The sequence below is a fragment of the Akebia trifoliata genome, chromosome 12, assembly GCF_017979445.1.
Source record: "Akebia trifoliata isolate Shusen 1 chromosome 12, ASM1797944v1, whole genome shotgun sequence".
Classification (NCBI taxonomy): Eukaryota; Viridiplantae; Streptophyta; class Magnoliopsida; order Ranunculales; family Lardizabalaceae; genus Akebia; species Akebia trifoliata.
In genome coordinates this window covers 30,745,338-30,761,489 of record NC_141386.1, presented here as the reverse complement: position 1 = coordinate 30,761,489, position 16,152 = coordinate 30,745,338, and the positions used below count along the sequence as shown (strand labels likewise).

Genomic DNA, 16,152 nt, shown 5'->3' with positions numbered 1-16,152 from the left:
TGATCATAATTCTGATCATTGGATCAAATCAAATCTAGAATTTACCATATTTTATTAAATTCTATTCAAAATTTAATTAATTAATTTTTTTTTATTTTTATACTATTTGAAAGAAGAGTCGTGTTGCGGGTGACACAAAGGTGACAATATGACGTGGTGTCGTGCATGTTACCGTAAATGCTTTTTTGCAAAATACAAGTAAAAAATATTTATGATTATCTGCGCTTCACCACGTCATTTTTGTCACCCTTGTGTCTCCGTTTGTGTCACTCTGGCATTTTACTTAAGAGATAGACGATATGCCTCTCATTTAGATGTCCCTCTTTAGTGTTAGAAAAGCTACCTACTATTTAAAAACAAAACAAGTGTCAAACAGTCCGTATTGTTCCGTACACGTACCTACTCCTACGACCAGATGAGCTCGTGATTCTAACGGTTTTTCTCTCAGGAATTTGGACAAAAAGGACAACAACCCTATCCCAACGCCTCAAGATTCCAAATTGGCAGCCACAAATAATTGAAGATCCTGTACTCTTGGAAGTTGAGTAACTAACCACTACGGCTTTCATTTGAGTGACATGTGGCACAATCTTCAGCACCACACATAGATCAAATTTGTTTTGAAAAATTCTTTACAAAAAAAAAAAAAAAAAAACTTTTCATGTATGCAGTTAATTGGGAAAATATGGGGAAAGTTTCGTAAAAAAGAAAACATAAATTTTGGGAAAATGTATAAATGATGTTTTTTTGGGTTCTTACTTGAAGCTCATTGTCTTAAATCTCCCCAAAAATGTTAATTATCTTATTTTTGAGATTTGAATGTTGAAGAAAATAAAATTTTGAAGGCAAAGGGCAAAAATATTACCATATTTCATAATTGAATTTTAAATTATTGATTAATCCATTATTTAATTGACGGCTTTCTTATTTTATGAATTTTTATAATATTTGAAAATTTTCTTGACTATGCTCACATCTCACCTATTTTTGAGGTAGACTAATCCATGCATCACTAGAAGACACAAATGGAATGGACATAAGACCATTATGACAAATCAAGAGCATCTTTAATAAGGAGATTGTGACGTGCACGAGACATACACGGGCATACAGAAAAATCTAATAAAGAGCGGACCCCTTCATGGATATTTTACGATAAGTAAGAAAATAAATATCATTCAAGATCAACATAATATTTGAGATATAAATAAAAGTGTACACAATATAACTAATCAAGGAAAAATTGACACTAATAATAAGTTTGAGAGAATTGACAAACACAAGTTCACTAGAAAAGATGTAACATAAAGGTATGCAATTTTTCTAAAATTTTCTTATTACTTTATAAAACTAACTTTATTATTGACGTTGATTGGTATCCAAGAAGAGATTGAATCTTGTTATTATTTTTTATGATGGGGGTGTCTGAATTTACGTTCGGCTAGGGAGATCAGAAGAGCCAGAGCTAGGACCAAGGCATGTGGGTCCCTCCCTTGGGCACATGCAACGTCGGCAAATCACATGCACCAGGTAAGTAAGGGTGTACCCTTGTGGGTGTCCCCAAGGAAATACTACCCATACTGGGTATCGAACTAACAACCTATGAACTCTCACCGCTTATTAGATTCAAAATTGCCATTGAGCCACCCCCTCGGGTTTGATTGGATCTTGTTATTGATAATCACTTCTCTTGAGTAAGCTTAAGAAATTTCCATATAAAAATTATTTTGCAAAAAAGACTTGAAGTTGGATTGCTATCCAACTTGCTTGACTACGGGATCACAAATACATTATGAAAATTCAATCCACATGGACTCTCTCTGTCTCTCTCTCTCTCGTCATGTTTTCCAACTTCTGTTCAAATTTGAGGTCTTATCAAGGAGTCCAAAAAATTTTAGTCACAATTGGAGCTTCTAGACACTTTGAACTGTATAACGGCGACTAAAACAGGGGTGATCCTCCATATTTTGGTTTCTTTACAACTGGTGATATATCCTTTGACCCCGGTCTTCTTTGAAAGACTAATTGAAAATGACCAAAATCTCTTCATTTTCTCAAAAAAACCCCTTGATTTTTCTTCCAAAAATCTTTCTTCTAAGAGCTCTTCCACTTCTGGGGTAAATTATTTCTACCTTATTAATCATCTTCTACAATCCATCACAACCTCATTCTCAACCACCTATTTGTCGAATACCCTTGATTTTTTTTACCCCAACATTCATCATCTTCTACTATTTTTTAAAAGTCCTATCTTGTACTTAAGATCATAATCACAAAATTCTCTGAATTAGGGATTAGTCGATTAATTTGACGAATTAATCGACAATCCCTCAATTATTCATGGAATATGATAGCATTTTTACCCTTCACCTTTAAAATTTTAGTTTTTTTCAACATCTAAACATCAAGAAGAAGATAGGATTTAGATTAAGACTGATGATGATAGGTTTTGGTAAGAAATTCAATAAAATATTTTGTATAATCTTCAAAAATTTTACGAAACTTTCATGAATTTATCCGAATTGAACCTTCATCGAAGAAATACCAAATCCGAAATTTGTTACTATGCTTAAGATTTGAAAACACAAAATGGGAATTCAAAGAAGACCGATAAAGAAATAAGTTCGGACTCTCAAATTGTTACTCTTGTTTTTCCTTTAAATTAGTCATGAATTAGCTTTCGATATACAAAACCAATTATACCTAAAAGACAACATAATTAAGAGAAATGTGTTGGACACATGTCAGTATTATTAGATGTGATTGCGCCCGTCCCATTGTAGACGTGGTTGGCACATATGAGATCTGCCATAGCCCTTGATGTACCACAACTTTATCCAATGTTAATGAAATTGACATATAAGAATCCTATGAAGTATGAACTCTTCTTACTCGAATAATGTGGGATTAGAAAATATGACCAAATAGATGATAAAAAATTAATTTCTTTAAACTATTTTCGAACACTATGTTTCCTTAACAATTTAAATTACATGATTGATTTCAAATTTGCAATCCTAAGATCACATGAGGGAGAAGAAGTATAAAAAAAGGCCCCACATTCTATCAAAAGTAGGCGCAAACATGCTCAAAAAGAACAATTTTTTTTTCGAAAAACGTTGATATATCTAATAAAATCAAGGGTTCTTGGCTAGAGGTTGAAGATGAGGGTATTTAGGTCATTTTCAAATCGATATATCATAGAAGCCAAGGTCAAGGGGGCATATCATCAATTTGAAAACACATGGGGTTTGTCAAATATTCACTAAAACGAATGGATATGTCTGAATAAATCAACCTTAAATTATTAACTTTATGATTAAAATTTTATTATAATGTTTTGTCTCACACAATCTACTTCCAAATAAGTAAAGTTATTGCCAGCCGACGACAAATTAGTATTCTTGATTTTTCATACTTTGTCGTTCTTCCACGGTGCATGAACCACAATATTTTTATAAAATTATAAAATTTCATATTTTGCACCCCACAAACATATAATTGGAGGAAAATAATTATATTTTATCATCGTATTTGCATGTCATGACATTAATTCAAAATTTTTTTTTTTTTTCTAGAATCATACTTACCTTTGAAAATAATATCAAAACCTTTTGAAAAAAGGTCATGGTTTTTCATAGAGTTTCCCTCAATTTTTAAATCTTGAGGTCTCTTTCTTCTCTCAATAAGTAAATTTTCTTATTATTTAATTTGTTTGGAGAGGAAGAATGATGAGGTTTTGTACAAATTAGCAGAAGATGACATGTATAATGGGAATTATGAGTTTTGTTGAATCTCAGTAAACTTTTATAGGATGACATCAATTGTATCTTAAAAAAGTGACATTTGTAACGTACAACTCAGCCTTGGACCATATTAAATTGAGAGATAACCCCTTACTTTATTAAATTCACATGTATTATCAAAGTATAATCCAATGAAACTTAATTGTATATTTCATGAAAAACTCAAATTAAAAAAAAAAAAAAAACTTTTTGAGCATGCTCGTATGTGTTGAAAATAGATGGCCTTCGAACTTCTAAATTTAAAATTAAAATTTAATGGTGAAAGTTAAAAAATAAATTTTAAATAAATCTTAGAATTTTATCTTTTTTAACCCTGTAGTATTAGATCATGTTTTCGGATGCCACAAACTGATGCGGTCATATAATCTCCACTCCATATGTTAAGTAACAAATTAACAGCATAAATTTGAATTTTATGACGTGGTTGCCCACGCTAGGTTTGTTCAGTGGGATTTATTGGGTAACAAACTTGATAAAGTAAGATTCCCTTGGAGTTGTCAGAGTTCTAAGGGAGTTTTTGTAATAAAAATACAACAATTGAATTTGTCAGATAAATCTCTCTATTAAATTGAGAAATTTACAAGGCAAACCTAATTGTTGCATTTTATCAAGTTTGTTCTCAACAAACCTAGTTTTATCGTTTGTTACCCACCAAACCTTAGAATGGATATTAACCACATCAATTTGTGGCATCCAAACACATGATCTAATGTCACATGGTTATAAAGGATAAAATTCTAAGAATTTTGAAAAAATAATTTAAAAATAAAAATTAATTTTCACAGTTGAATTTTAATTTTAAATTTGAGTCATTGATAGACATCTATTTTCAACACCTAGTACTTAGGATCTTAAAGATCAGCAGAGGTTAACAACCCCGATTCCCTTCTTACGACCCCAGAACTTGAACAAAGTGTCAAATCAAGCTCAAAAGGGAACTCTTATTATTATTATTATTTTGAATATGAATTTTTTTATCAAATCTAAAAAAATGTACTGTTGGATTATCAATTTGATTATCCATGTGGGCCCAATGACCGTTAGTAAAATTTGTCATGCTAGCCTGATTTTATATAGTAAGGTTTGTCCACCAACAAAATTGATAAAGTAAGGGAGTTTTGTAATAAAATTGTTCTAATTTTCATATTTTGACCACTAATTTTGTATCCTTCTAGATAGTTTTATGAAACAAATCATTAATAATTACTTAAAGATCAATGGTCAAGTCAACATCAGTATGAGACCCTTGTGAATTGTGTGTGGACTTGGACAATTTCTGTTCCACAGGGTATGTTGTGTACCATATTTATGGTCTCAAGATACATACAGTTCAGATGTACCTTCATCAAGAAAAATGGGAACAAAAATCTATATTCCTTTTGAGTTGGGAAATAAATAGTCAAGTTGGGTTTATGTGGTGAAGGTTTGTTCTAATTATAATTATTTCATTTTGATTAGTTCACATTCGCATGAAGACCAGAAGACACAAAAATGTTAAATCATATATAAGGTATTTCTACTGTATATTACGACCTGGCACCTCTATTTGACACGCATTTAAAAACAAAGACTTCATTTACAAAAACATGTACTCCATGGTAAGTCACACATCCCTAGGAGAAATAGTGATCGATGATTATTATTATTATTTTTTTTATCGAATTTTTTTTTTTTTCATGAGTCAATTTTCATAGAAAAACAAGAAATCACGATTGATAATCAGGATTCGTGTTTTTTTTTTTTCTTTTCCATGAGTCACCAAATCCCGATCCTTTCATCCCTATGATAATTCGATGGCTAGATTTCATGTTTTACCGATTAGGATTTCGTGTTTTTTTTTTTATAAATAAATCCTTTTCATGAATCTCAACTTTTATAAAGGATCGGTCTCGGTGACTCTCAGAAAAACATGAAATATGGAACTATCAAACGATTGGGATAATACGTGCATCTTGAGGATATATTATGACGTGTCATGCTGAGGATAATATCAAATAGAGTTGAATTGTAAAAAATAAGGATGATGATGATGATGATGATGATAGAGATCTAAAATTATGTATTTGATAACAAAAGTCAAGAATATCCACTAATAACTACATTTAGTTTCTAGTTTCCATCAATCAAAATCTTACGATTTATAATTTTGGTTTGACAAATTAAGCTTTATTTAGACAAGTTGTTCGGGAAATGATAGGGTTATCGTGACCAAACAACAAATCTAAAACCTTTCGATTTCGCCAATTTGTCATTCTTATCCTAAGCATGAATCTTAATTTGTGGTATACATTACATAGAGTTATAATAATTTTAGCGTGATTCTATTGCCGCACCAACTTTTGCTAACACCACCCCAAGTAATTAGCACACATCTTGGGGGCATTAATTAAAGTTGGTGTGATCGACAATAGAAGCTCTCTTATTTACTATAACGTGATTGGCGATTAAACAAAAAAAAGTCAGCTTAGGATTTTATTAATAAAAGAGGATCTTGAAATGGCAGTTAAAGACAAAGTACACAAAGACAATCTAGAAACTAAGAAAAGTATGTAAAACTATATATACGATTTGATATTTAGTGAGGATCTTTCTATTCTACCCATAAGTTTGAATATTTTTGTAGCTGTTGTGTTGCTTTCAATGGTACTTGCACTTGTGTACCCTCATGGAATGGAACGGCTCTTGCGTTAGGTGGGGAATTTTTTTTATAGTTTTATAGGTCAAAAAGCATTTCTGTGACTCTGGTAGCAATTTCTTTGTAGAATCCCTAGGATTTGTCAATGGGCTGGATCAGAGGGTCTAGATTGGAGATTTGGGATCCAATAAGGATCTGGTCCGATCAAATGTATGATGCATATCGATATTTTTATGTATAATTGTTCTCCGAATTTTAGCGGATATGATATGTACATGATCCAATGGCTATTGGATCATTTTTTTATATCCAAATATTGAGATCCGGATGAGAAACCTATCCAATAAATAATCAAATCAGACTTGGATCTAATTCGACCATCTTTTAGAATGATCGGTCACTGGGATTTGAGACATGGTATAGCTTGTACCGTGTGCAATTGGTGAACGACTTTGGTCCATGGGTCCCCTCTATATTGTCCTTGAATTTGTAGGAGAAATCCCCATACCCGTCTTGAACAATCGTTTCGATGGATCACAACATTCATATTGAAATAATAAAAAATATTCAAATAATTGATATCCAATTATTTCATATTTTTCAGAATCAATAATTAATTTAAATAGCTAAAGCGAAGAAATAGGATTCGAGTTCTATTTAACAGATCAGAATTAAGATTATCGTGCACAATGTTGCTAAACATATTTATAAAACATTGAATTGGTATCAACCAATTCAATTCCCTTAAAATGAGCTAAACATGATCTTAACCACTCCAAATATTTCTAACATAGAGCTCACTAATCCCTAATATGCATGGTCATTGTAAGATTTGAATTAAATATTTGGACATAAATTGTTGCCATAATTTTCAAAAGTAGTGAACTAAAAAAATTGTTCTTTTTATTTTATATGTGGGCAATTGAGACATCTTTGAAGAATGGATTTTTGAAACTACGAATGCTCCGCATTGTATTTCCTTCGGATCCATTCCGATAATCCAAACCTAATAACATTTCAATGGATGTGATCTAAACCCTAATTTCTATCATGTTGGAGATGTTAAGCATGCATGTTTGATCTTGAATATCTCCAGATGATGAGGGTCATGTACTGCTAGGTCCAAAATACAAATAGTTCAAATTCATACCATATGATCATCGTTGTCGTCTACATCTTATTCCATTTGCTCGGCTTCGAACCATGAATCATTTAATTCTATATATCATATTATAAACCATATTGTTCTATGGATAATTTTTTTATCTATAAAAACCAATGTTACATTTTGAAGCCCGTGGTTTTAAAGGATCATTTGTAATGGTTTAACAGAAGAGTTACCATATCATATTGCTGTTATAACAACCTCTGTGACTCTGCAACAGTGCTGGAACCATAGAAGATTGTCTTGAGCTCCACCAGAAAAATGGGGTCTCTGTCAGATGAGGCCACACGTTTATCAGTCAAAATATATATATTCTTTGTGAATTCACTTGGAATGAAATATCTGTATTGATAGACCATTAAACATACCCTGATTCTGCTAGTAGTCCAACCATCGAGGACGTTCCCACTCCCACAATCAATGGGTTAGTCTCAGTGCGGATATTTGGATTTAAATCCTTTGACATTGGGTATTACGATATTAGGGTTAAGGCTTAGATGACGAAAAATGGGTAGTTGCGGAAGGTATCCAAATTAACTAATCTCTATCAAGATTCATGGAGATAGCAATAGAATTTGGATGACCAGTGGTTTGGGCATCTTGGAAGGTGCAGCAATTTCAGCGTAGCCCGAATTGCATTTCCCACGAAAAAGAGTATTTTCAGAAGATGGTTTCTCTGCAACACTGCAACAGTCTCCTTTTGAGTTCCTTGAATTTCCTAAAAAGAATGAAAAGAAATCCCAAATCCATCAAACAGTGGAAACAAACCAACCCAACTTTAAGTGAAATGAAATACCAAAAAGCTGAAATGAATTGTATTAAACTAATTAAATCCAAATCAGAAGCCCTTTGAGATAGATGTTGACATATAGCACAGATCACTTCTAATCTTCCAAAACTTTTTTCTAGGAAGATTTTAGTAGGATAAATATTGAAGGTTATAATTTTTCCATTGATTTGAAGGTTGTAATATTGAAAAGATTTTTTTTTTTATTCTACTAGGGTAATGCAAGACTCCAAGCATTTATTTATTTGCTAGGAAAGTTATTTGCTAGGAAAGTGAGACTAGTGGTCGGTAATTACTGGATGAAGGTGGGTTTTGAACCCGGGTCATGATATCAACACTCACAGATTTTAGCCAACTTAGCAAGCTGGCACCTTTCACCACACTCCAAGCTAGCCCATCAAGAAAAAAATTAAATAGATGGTTCACAGAGATGAGTCAATGGGTCGTGCATACAAAATCAAATGAAAAGCACAAAAGTTGTCTGTTACAATGAGGGAAGAATGATAACTCAAGAAGAAAAAGAGCAGAAATTAGGAAACACCTAATAAAAGCTCATATCTTCATCAAAGGATTCATTATTTAGTGTGCAAGTAACAAGTTCAATATACCTATAAAAAAATGTTGCTAGTCGAACTAAAGAAATTCCATGAAAAAATGAAATCAAAAGGCCAACGCCTAAGCCTAATCAATGTTCATGCAACAAATTAAAAGGTTGTAGTTTTCTGTTGATATTATTTTCTGGTATGGCTCCTGAGCAACTCCACGTCATCTTTTGCAAAGAGCAGCTAAGCTCAATTCTCAGTTGGGTGGGGCAGTGGAGACGCTTGATATGTATCAGCAACTATTCTTACTAATCTCATTTCCATTACCGATTGGTGAAGTTTTTATGACTCAGTTTGAATGAAGAAAGAAATGTTCACAAAAAGTCGAGTGAAGAAATCTTGAAGATAAAGAGCAAGAACCAAGAAACACTAGGTGAAAAAAGCCCATATTTGATGGCCTCAGCCTGTCAAATATTTTCTTGTCTAATTTTTTTTTTGACGACCCTGAACTGTCAAATTATTGGAGGATGAGCTTCAAAAAAACAAAAAAAAAATTTCCATAGTCTATGGCCCTCAAATATGGAGGCTTAACAAACAATAGGACGGCCGTCTAATTCACCAATCACAACAAATGAAAGAGTAATAAAAAATTCAGAAAAAAAAATAAAAATCATAAAACAAAGATCACTCATAGAAACCAAATCTTGACCACCCAAGAGACTTAATTCATATCAAATCCAATTAGAAACAGAACACAAAATGTATCATTTAAGACTCGGAGACTCAGCCCTACCCGGATTAGCGATTACTGATGCTTGAAAGAGGGGTTCATTAGGCGCCAGTTAATGAGCTCGAGAGCCAGAGCTTTCCCCCTCCTGAAGCCAGCCCAGCTTGTTCCCTTGGCCCTATCGGTTGGAGTCAGCCAGCTTTTCTAACCCCAGCAAAAAAACTACGGCTTTTTGGCCCAGCAAGAAAATGGATGCGCTACCGTGCAATGGCTTTCACACCAAATAAAGTATTCATTGCAATACCAACTAATTCACAAACAACATGGTTAAATAAATTGTTCAACTAAAATTAAAAATGGGAAACAAAACAGCAGGTTTCAAATTCAAAACTACTTCTCACCGAAGATGCAGAGATGCCAATTGTTGATGCGCCCTCCGAAACCCATTCATCTTATTGTCAACCTTGGACCTGCTTTGCTGGGTTTTAAATTTCACATTTCATCATATCGTCATGCCATATCAGAAATATTGGATCCACAAGATTATAGATAAATCACTTTATTGTAGAACCGAAGAAACATTTAGAGGAATGGAAGCAAAAAAAAAATAGAAAAACAAATTCATGGGGTTTGTTAGTGACCCGTAAACAGGAAATTGAAAGCTTTATTGCCCAAAATCATATGCAGGTGAAACAAAAAAATGTCAGAAAAAAAAAGGTAACTAAATGAGACCAGAAATCAGAAATCAGAAAAGAACACAAGCAATCAAACCAATGTACCATTAAAACCTTAACAAAATCAACGTAAGATGTAAATTTGGTTGCTTATCATATTAACCAAAGCTTGATTATATCAAATAAAAAAATAATAGAATCCCATTATAACACTAACAAAAACAATACCATAGGTAAATTGGGGCACCGAAATACTATTAAAACAATGAAAAAAATTAAAAATATCCTGAAATCTGGAACACCATAAATTTGATATTTGAAAATGATAAAAGACTAATTTATGTAATGTTGAGAAAATATAAACCACAATCTAAAAATAAGTAACAGAAGATATCTTATAGTTGGTTTCATCTCTAGTATGTATTTGGATCTCTTCTGCAAAATAAATAAACGGAAAAAAAATCAGTTAGTAGTTGTTTTATTTTCTTTGTATAGGAGTTTGTGAGAGAAGTTGTTATGCTGAAAATTGAGCAACAAGAGTTAGAATATTGAGAGGCTATATATACCTTACTACAAACTCAATTCACATTTACAATCACAACTATTATCTGTTATCCCATAATAATTCAGACCACAAAGAAACTCTATTCTTCTTTTATGGTTGATCTCAAAAAAAAATTGATACAGAAGATTATCAATCAAAATGGAAGTAAAATTCTATAGATGGTACTAATAAAATGCAGATCAAGGTAGGTAGAAGAAAAATTACCAATCTATAGGTGCCAGGCTTAACCCCTCTACCCACATCTATGCAGTCAAAAAGAGACTGCAATGCAAGACACAATGAGATTAAGTAGATAAAGTATGTAAATATACATAGAAGGATGTACTGTTCAGAAGAAAAACCTGGAGTTTGTCAGACTTCAGAAAGCGGCGGCCACAGTGGCTGCCATCTGGCATCCGAACAAGAAGAGTTACGACATTCTCAAAGGTTCTCCTCCCACCAAGCAATTCAAAGTCAGTCCCTACCAAAAATTAAATTCGGAGATAAGCATAAAAAGAAACATCCAGAACACCGCCAGAGACCATAAAGGGTAAAAACATCATCAATATCAATATTTTCAAACGAAACCCATGCCAACTTCTAACAATTTTCAATTAGAGGAGTTTAAAAGCATATATAAAACACATACTAGAATCAATGAAATCTAGATCAGTATAGCAAACAAAGATCGAACAAAAAGATCAAAATGCAACATAATGTATCAAAATGTAACAGAGAACATAAATATTTCCTACGACTATGATCGGTTTTTAGTAATCTTAGGTAGATCATATTATTATAGGGATCATATACAGTTAAGGAGATAACACCAGCCCCTTTATTGACCTTTCCCCATAATGAAATGAAGGCTGCAACCTTGAAAAATTAAATTTGAATCATCTCCATGCACGTATACTGAAATCAGTCTGTTTCCACAAAGACCAAAAGACGACATTGATGGTGTAGGCTACATACCTCAAAGCAGAAACTTCCTCTCTCATCTATTTCTTTCACTTGAGATTTAACTTGCTGGTCCATGTGTCAATGCTACCTGAAACCAAACAATAATCAGGTAGTTGTTGGTGCAGTACTTAAATAGGTGAGCTCCAAAATTATCAAATATAAAGCATCTGTCAATTAAAAATGATGACCTTTGCCTTATAACTTGCATTGACTATCCAAGCAACACCATAATATCGTATTAGATGGCTTTAATATCTGCAATAGAAGCCATGTTTGACATAACCTAACATTTAATTAGGAAGACGTCATTCATCATTTGTTGGGGAAACAAAACTAGGAGATCACATGTCTTACCTTATGATCAAAAGGCTTCAATCAACTCAATAAACAATTGGAAGAGGTCCAAATACCCAAAATGAACAAAAATTCAAAGATCTAAACACAATAGATAAACATCAGAAGAGTTAAGAACAAAATACACCAAATACTAATAAGATATATATATCATCACGTAGCAAATGTAACAAAAATCATGAATCACAAAAGCCCTACATTGACACCAATGTTGTGAAGGCATTTGTCCTTGTTAAGGTTTACCTCATTGTTACCAAGTTTTCTAAAAAACCTGACAAATCCTGAACTGGTTAACTGTATTATCAAGAGAATTACACCATTTCCATAAGTGAGTGATGATACAACATCAACAAAGAAATCCTATTCAAGAATTGTCCGTATCTTTGTTTACTTGTTCACTTTCTATGTTTTTTTTTTTTTTTTTTTGATAAGCAAATTTTTTAGAAATGAAAGAAATTTCTTCTAATCCTTTTCTTTCTCTCTTTGATAGTTTGGAGGATATAAGCCCTGCCAACTGATGGTGCTTCCCCCCCCCCCCCCCCTTTTGTGTGAACGTGCACACGTGACATGTCTTTTTACGCGGAAGAAAGTTTTGATTTCCAACATGCTTTTGTGCTTAGATTTTAACAACAGATGCTCAAAGCTTTGTTTCAAGAATTGGTCTTTCACTGCCACGCTTCTCTCTATATCAAAAACTTATGAGAACTCAATTGTGATAAAAGAAAGGTATGTGCGTGTAAGATGCTTAATAGATTCAATAAAAAATACATATTATATAGAATTAGTATACCGGATAGCATTGACAGAGTTGTTGTCTTCCCTCCCCCATTTGTTCCTAGAAACCCAAAACATTCTCCCTCTTGAACATAAAATGTTAAGGAATGAACAGCTACTTTTGGGTTTTTGTTTCTTTCAGTAGGATACACCAGAAATTGGAGAGAGAGATTGGCTATAACTTGAGAAGAAATGACACTCATTAGCATGAAGAAGCTCAAAATTTTCAAATAAAAAATAAAAAATTGCTACTCACAACAAAATTCTGTACACATAGACATTACAACTTAAAGTACAAATAAATATTACATTACGATTGGAAGCGATCAAAAAATAAATAAATACATTATGATTGGAAAATACCCAATGATCGTCAGCTGGAAGTGATGTACTTCTTTGGAGGATCACGCTAAAAGGGGAATACGCTTGATTGAATCTCTGAGAAAAAACTAAAAAACCGATAATAAAACTAAAATTTCAAAATCAAAACCATTAACTAGACAGCACAAGCAAACATAAACAATTATCACCTAAGCCTTATACCAAAATTTGGGTCATTTTAACTAATTAAGAGTTGAAAATTTTACCTAGATGGAATTCTGGTGACACCAGTTTTTGAGAAATCTTTCCACCATATTTATGATAAACTATCCATCCTTATAAACAAGAATGTTCTCTTCAAGCATAAAAGCCAACTCAAATTCTCTTTGTTTATAACATGCTTCCACCAGCAATCTCTTTATCTTTTCATCTGGAGCTTTTCCTCTCTTGAGCATCATATCAAACAATTTGTGGGCCATGCATAATTTGTTTGCTTTGTAAAGAATGCAAAGCAACTGATTATAATTATAACGGCAGGGTACATAACCATGAAAAATCATCTCCTCAAATAACTTAAAGGTGTAATCACTCGAACAACTGTCACAAAGGGATTTGAGTAATCTTTCATAAGAAGCCTTACTAGGGAACAATCCCCTCTTGTTCATTGTAAATACAAGCGACAAAGCATCTACTACTCTTCTAGCGCTACAAAGACCTCTTATGAGCACATTGTATGCGACCTTATCTGGAACACAACCATTTGAATTCATCTCATTGAATAGATGTACTGCTCTATTTATTTCACCAAATCTAATGCATCCCTCAATGAGAATAGTATATGTCACTTGATTGGGACCCAACCCATTTTTTTGCATCAATTCAAGATGGTCGTATGCATCTTGCATCCTATGCATCCTACAATATCCATTGATCATGGCATTATGGATATGTAAATCTAACACTAACCCATTTTCTTTGATAACTTGCACTAGCTTCAATCCGAGATTAAACATTTCTTTGGAAGATTTGCACGGAATTATCTGATTCCGCTCCATTGGCATCATAGTTTTCTGATGGAGCAGACTAAAAAGCTTCTCTCTTGTTTTATCCAACTTTCTATCGACATGAGATTTTCTACCAGTAAACGAGACATTCCTAAAAACACCACTAACCAATGACCCAAGTGTGACCACATTAGGCTTAATTTGGGTTTTATCCATTAAATCGGCTAACTTAAAGGCGAAGCTGAGCTCTCCATTCTTGCAGGACTGATTGATTAGGACCGTATAAAAAACAGTATCCGGCACAAAACCATCGTCCAACATTCTAACAAGATATTGGCATCCCTTCTCGGTCATGTTTTTCTTGACGAGTACATTTATAAGTGCAGTGTAAGCATGAAAACTCGGCCGTATCCCATTGTCTAACATCTTATCAAACATCATAAGAGCATCAATAGCTCTTCCATTGTTCGAGTAACCATTGATCAGTGTAGCATATACAACTCCATCAGGAGCCACACCAGCCTCAATCATCCTCTTAAACATATTCTCCGCCTCAACCAATCTTTTCTCCCTGCACAAAGCGCCTATAATCGAATCATAAATAGCAACACTAGGTTTCATTCCCTTCACATCCATTTCATCCAACACGTCAAAGGCTGACAATGTATCCCCACGCTTACAATGTTCATACACCATTATCAAATAAGTCGCTAAGTTCGGACCCACCAAGCACTGATGCTTCATAAGACTAGTAACCCACTTGGCATCCTCAACACGGCCATCCTTGCAAAGACACTTAATCAATGAGTTATAATTCGTAACAGAAGGCTTGCATTCATGATGACCAATCATTTTATCCATGAATTGCAAACAAAGTTCGGTTTTTTCGCCTTCTTTTTCCCTATTTGTACACAACCCACGAAGCAACGCATCGTATACATACTTAGAAGGTAAAACCCCAGTTTTAACGAGTTGGTCGAAATGGGCTGTGGCGACACTTAATTTTCCTAATCGAGAGTAACATATAATCATAGATTGTAAAATCGAAGGCGAGGGAACGACACCTCTTCCAATGATGAAATTTGAGTAAATCTCTTGAGCTAATTGTGGTTGACCTGAATTGACGAGTTTTCGGATGAGGAAGCTGTAGGTTTCAGAATTGAGGGGTAGTTCGCGTTGGGTGGCGAAATTGATTGTGGAGAAGATGTCTGGGATTGAAGAAGAAAGTTTGGTAATGATAAGTTTGGTAATGATGCGGTGGAGAACACCTTGTGCGGAGGAAATTAAGCCTCGTTTGATGAACTTGTCTGCTAATGAGAAACAGAGGGTTTTGTGGTCAGTAATAGTGGTGGTAGATACAGAGGGTTTAGAGGATTCGAGTGGGAGAGACTGAGTGAAGAAACGAAGGCAAGAACAAGGTTTCTTAGCTATCATATGTACTCCGCATACACAGAGGGCGATGCCCTGTTTTCCGTAACTCAGTATCCAAAACCAATGCGAGAGAGAGAACTGCGCGGGCGTGTGTAGGTCTGTAAGGATGATTTGAATGGGCCAATGGGTTTAAGCCCAGAGTGACATGAGATTGGGCATGGGTTGGCAGACACTACTTTACTTATAATTAACACCCCTCTTTTTCAAATTAGATGGTTTTTTATGATGTAGATAACAGTTTTTTATCTTTTATTATGTCACTCCTTTTTTTTTTTTTTTTTTTCCTTCTAGAAAATCACCTAACCATTTTTTTTTATATGTAAAGATGGTTTGAGAAAGAGATTTAAACCCATCTCTCTTCTCCATCATATGTTTTCTTCAAAAAGAGAAGTAAATAAGTTTTTTTTTTTTAATATAGAAAAAAT

General features: G+C 33.6%; 1 protein-coding gene across 11 annotated transcripts; it reads right to left on the bottom strand.

Moving 5' to 3' along the window:
- Window positions 1-9,874: 9,874 nt before the first annotated feature.
- On the bottom strand, window positions 9,875-15,832 carry LOC147389455 (uncharacterized). 11 transcript variants are annotated; one of them, XM_086418538.1, is made up of 8 exons: window positions 13,559-15,832; window positions 13,335-13,420; window positions 12,198-12,278; window positions 12,032-12,098; window positions 11,856-11,931; window positions 11,243-11,361; window positions 10,064-11,162; window positions 9,875-9,969 (listed from the first exon to the last, which is right to left on the bottom strand). In XM_086418538.1, exon 1 carries the CDS (start codon window positions 15,728-15,730, stop codon window positions 13,619-13,621), a length of 2,112 nt encoding a protein of 703 aa, XP_086274664.1. In that variant the 5' UTR covers window positions 15,731-15,832; the 3' UTR covers window positions 9,875-9,969; window positions 10,064-11,162; window positions 11,243-11,361; window positions 11,856-11,931; window positions 12,032-12,098; window positions 12,198-12,278; window positions 13,335-13,420; window positions 13,559-13,618. The 11 variants fall into 11 exon arrangements, with proteins under 11 accessions (XP_086274664.1, XP_086274666.1, XP_086274661.1 ...); XM_086418540.1 differs by having other exon boundaries at window positions 12,032-12,126; window positions 13,335-13,409; XM_086418535.1 differs by having other exon boundaries at window positions 13,335-13,409.
- Window positions 15,833-16,152: the final 320 nt, after the last annotated feature.

What these genes read in the sequence shown, in the direction of transcription:
- LOC147389455 (XM_086418538.1), bottom strand. Translation starts at nt 15,730, where the DNA reads ATGATAGCTAAGAAACCTTGTTCTTGCCTTCGTTTCTTCACTCAGTCT.